The 4,368-nt window shown below is 37.7% G+C and overlaps 1 protein-coding gene, 1 long non-coding RNA gene and 1 other non-coding gene across 3 annotated transcripts in view; 1 reads left to right on the forward strand and 2 right to left on the reverse strand.

Moving 5' to 3' along the window:
• Nucleotides 1-535: 535 nt before the first annotated feature.
• Nucleotides 536-607, reverse strand: Trnaw-cca. Its single transcript has one exon. It is a non-coding gene; the product is annotated as a tRNA-Trp (tRNA).
• An 847-nt stretch (nucleotides 608-1,454) lies between these two features.
• Nucleotides 1,455-4,368, forward strand: part of LOC121386898 (pro-epidermal growth factor-like) — a 21,537-nt gene continuing 18,623 nt past the window's right edge. The window contains exons 1-3 of the mRNA XM_041517940.1: nucleotides 1,455-1,522; nucleotides 2,792-2,952; nucleotides 3,608-3,724. Of these exons, the coding sequence (XP_041373874.1) occupies nucleotides 1,462-1,522; nucleotides 2,792-2,952; nucleotides 3,608-3,724 (339 nt within the window). The 5' untranslated portion in view covers nucleotides 1,455-1,461. The remainder of the gene's footprint in view (nucleotides 1,523-2,791; nucleotides 2,953-3,607; nucleotides 3,725-4,368) is intronic.
• Nucleotides 2,606-4,368, reverse strand: part of LOC121386899 — a 2,169-nt gene continuing 406 nt past the window's right edge. The window contains exons 2-3 of the long non-coding RNA XR_005959729.1: nucleotides 3,813-3,921; nucleotides 2,606-3,235 (exon numbers count right to left, since the gene is read on the reverse strand). This is a non-coding gene — a long non-coding RNA (uncharacterized LOC121386899). The remainder of the gene's footprint in view (nucleotides 3,236-3,812; nucleotides 3,922-4,368) is intronic.

The raw sequence follows: 4,368 nt of genomic DNA on the forward strand, positions 1-4,368 counted from the left end.
CCTCCTCTACTCATAGCTACACTCTTCTCCGAAAAACGTAAACCAGACAGACTGGCAAAAATGTAAAAAAAACTTTTTCAAAACTTTCCACACGGGAGCCGAGGTGAAATACGTCCACCCACGACGAAACCCAAACCGGAATTTTCATATTTGGTAGTCATAAATCCTACTGTAATACTGAACTACCGGTTGTAATGTTTGCCCAATTAATTCACTATTATCATATAACCATTCCCCACAGCTAATATACCTTACAATTTTGGCAATTGTAAATTCTTATTAGAGTTCCCCTACTTTTTTGAAGAGTATTTATATATAACAGAAAAACAAAAGTATATTACGACCCTCTCTATGCATAATAGAAAATCTTAATGTGTTAATACGTTATGAGATTGTGTATGTATACTATAATACATAAAACAAATTACGACCATGTCGATGCATAACAGAGTACATAAGGTACAAAACACAGAAAATAAATGATGACACAGTCTAGATACATAATATATAAATATATAATAGACAAAAGATAATATGACCCTGACATGATTCGAACACGCAGCCTTCTGATCTGGAGTCAGACGCGCTACCGTTGCGCCACAGAGTCACGATGACGTTGTCTCCTAAGCCGAGGTCTCGTTTCCTACGCCAGTGCAGTCTCTGTCTCCCCTTCTCTCTCATGATTAGTATCTCTCTCTCTCTCTCTCTCTCTCTCTCTCTCTCTCTCTCTCTCTCTCTCTCTCTCTCTCTCTCAGTCTCACTGTATACTTTCTAAAATAGCAGTCACGTAGTAGCCCTGTCAATGTTGTCCTGTCTTTTTCACAAAATATATTCTGACATAAAAATTGTATTGAACCGCAAATAGTGGTGTGTAACCTTAAAACGTTTGAAACTGTTGATAATTATCCACTACTCTAGCGGCTTGATTCAAGAACTTCCGTTTCAGAAGACTAGTAGCTCGAACCCTGCACAGCGTCATGCTAATTAAATATTGTAAAGAAAACAACACAGCGCCCCCTAATAACAATGAAACTAGGACGCACACGTACCCACGCACGCACGCGCGCGCACATACACACGCGTGGGCGCACAAACACACACACACGCGCAATGTTCGCTGGCATATAATGCGTCCGAAGTGATATTCACAGCTATCTATCTTTGGGAACTCGTCTTGTTTTTCATCGACTTACTTGAACTTGCACTTTTGAGAATTTTGTGACACCCCCCCCCCCCCCGCTTTTACAAAAATCCTGAATCCGTCACAATACTTCAAGGTCTACTATTAATTTGTTTTGTGTAACGGCGCAAATCTTTGCCATTCAGTAACTGATGATTAATAAACCAATGTGCCCCAGTGGTGTCGTTAAACAAACTATCCGTGGTGACGCGCCTGATATCCTGTTTAGCAGGGTATCGCTTGTACGTTTGTGAAAGTGATTAAAGAACAATGGGGACACAATGTCAGTAGATATCGGTTACAGATCTCTCCTCTGGTGGTTAATATCACTTTCCATAATTGGTACGTAAAGTATAGTTTCTTTTATATCTAATAACGTTCTATTTCTAGGTAGTATAAAATACTTTAGAGGGTGTTTTTTAACCATTAAAGGGACAGACCCTGGTTTTTAAACACTGGGGCATATTTTTCACTATTAGAGCCGTTTATGATCACTGAAATTAAACATTACTTATATTTTATTATTTAGATTATCCATTTCATCTTAGTGTTTATAATATCACAAAATGCATTTTTCACATTTTTAAAAACGCACTTGCGTCTAAGAAGTAACGGTTATGGAGTCGCGTTTTATTCTACTTTTAAGGGTATTTAAACGTCACAGACTCTTGTGTCACTCTGTTGTATCCAAATTTGTTACAGGTTTGTAAATTAACCAAACTTAGTGTCCATTATTATGGGTTGAAACTAGGGTCTAGGTGAAAAATATGTCTTTAGTGTTTAAAAACTAGGGACTGTCCCTTTAAATTACATCCTATTTACATCTTCTTTCTTAAATAATTCAACGTATGGTTAATGATTAACAACGTAGTAAAAATAGCAAGACGTTAAAGTTTGTTTTCTTTAACGACACCACTAAAGCACATTGATTTATCAATTATTGGCTATTGGATATCAAACATTTGGTAATCTTGACGTATAAATCTTAGAGAGGAAACCCGCTACATTTTTTCATTAGTAGCAATGGTGATTTATATAAACGATCCCACAGACGGGATAGCACATACCACGGCCTTTGATATACCAGTCGAGGTGCTCTGGTTGGAACGAGAAATAGCCCAATGGGTCCACCAAAAGGGATCGATCCTAGACCGACCGCGCATCAGGCGATCGCTTAACCATTGAGCTACGTCCTTCCCACAATACACCGACTAGTATTGCTTATCTGGTCATCTTCCACAGAAATATCGTCTGAAAACCATTAAATACATTGTATTAGAGTGCTAGACACTGGATTTTTCGGGGGACTTTGAATTTTGGAGGAGACGTACGCTTCGCCAGCACCCTCCCCTTGAATACGCACCTGTAGAAAAAAGCTATTTTGCACAAAAAACAACAACAGCAATTCGATGCTAGCTATAGCATGTTTCATTAAACAGATCAATAAAATGCAATGAATAAATGATTGAACGAACGAACGAGCGAATGAATAAATGAATGACTACACTGACGGATAAACGAATTCACGGGGATATTGCCAAATGGTAAAGCTTCAGCCATATTTTTTATGATTTCTAAAATAATTGTCCTCCATTTTGTTTTTAATTTCAGCTCTGACTGTTGCATCATGGGGTCACTCCACGCGGATTTCCCCGCCAAAAATAGCAGTTTCAGACACGAACGTCGAGCTCACCCGCATTCGAATTATTGATACTACACCGCGCAAGCTTTTTGATACGCTGACGTCTAAATACCAGTCACACAACATTCCGGTGATTAGTAGGACTGGAAGATGATATCTTAGTACACAAGAGTTGAAGACGTGTTTCCTTTGCGTTTATAAAAGTTTTAATTTAATTGGTTGTCATAAATACTCACCCCCCCCCCCCCCCCGTTTGTTTTCTTTTGCGTTTTCTCTCTTCTTTTTTTTCCTTCTGTTTTCTGTTATTCCTTTCTTCTGTTTTTCTTTCGTTTTCTTCTTTTTTATTTTATTTTCTCTTGTTGCAATTTATTCAGACATAAACAAAGTGTGCGTTTTCAAGATTCCGACCCCACCTGGAAAAAAGGACCGAACCTTTTTAAAAACAAAACTATTATTAACTTTTTGTTTTATAAATATGTTGAAACGAGTACATTTATACATACATATACCATTTTATCTGGATATTTCGATAAGTTTTTCGCCATCCTAACCAGTGCTCCACGACTAGTATATCAAAAGCCGTGGTATGTGCTGTCCTGACTGCGGGAAGTGCATATAAAGTATCCATTTCTGTTGCTAGAAATATGTAACTGTTTTCTTTAAGACTATTATGCTAGAATTGTGAAATGTTTGACACACAGTAGCCGGTGATTAATAAATTGTTGTGCTCTAGTGGTGTCGTTAAAAAAACCGAACTTTACCTGTTGGTGTTTGTCTATTTACAGAACCTGTATTTACCGGGAACTGAAGGCAACTCCTCTAATAACGAGTTTGGTGACGTAGACTACCAGTACAGAAACAACTCGTACTATGTGGTGAACACCAAGTCGAAACAGATTGAGGTAAGGTACTGTCTTACAGAACTGTAAACTGTCCGTCCGTCTGTGTTGACGTCGACTACCTATAAAAAAAACCCCATGTATTACTTACTCAAGGGTCCAGACGTGGCCCAGTGGTAAAGCGCTCGCTAGATGGGGAACGTGGGTGTGGCGGTAACTGTCCGTCCGTCCTTCCGTCCGTCTGTGTTGACGTCGACTACCTATAAAAAAACATGTATTACTTAAAGGGATATTCCTGAGTTTGCTGCATTGTAAGATGTTTCCGACTAATAAAATATTTCTACGAATAAACTTACATATTAAATATATTTTCTGGTTTAGAATATTAGTGTTTGTATTATCAATGTGTTTCTGGTTTTCGTAATATTTGTAAGAAGCCCAAACTGGATTTTATCTTCAAATAATTTCGTGTGTACGAACCAAATTTTTGTGTGGAAATAAAATGAAATTTAACCAAGTACAAATATTAGAACGATCAGAAAGACGTTTAATATACAGCCACTAATATTTTATGCAGAAAAATGTATTTGATATGTAATTACAATCGTTAAAAAGTCTTTGTTAGTCAATAAGATTTTAAACAGTGCAGCAAATTCAGGAATGTCCCTTTAATCAATGGTCGAGACGTGGCCCAGTGGTTAAGCGCC

The sequence above is a fragment of the Gigantopelta aegis genome, chromosome 12 (genome assembly GCF_016097555.1).
Source record: "Gigantopelta aegis isolate Gae_Host chromosome 12, Gae_host_genome, whole genome shotgun sequence".
Classification (NCBI taxonomy): Eukaryota; Metazoa; Mollusca; class Gastropoda; order Neomphalida; family Peltospiridae; genus Gigantopelta; species Gigantopelta aegis.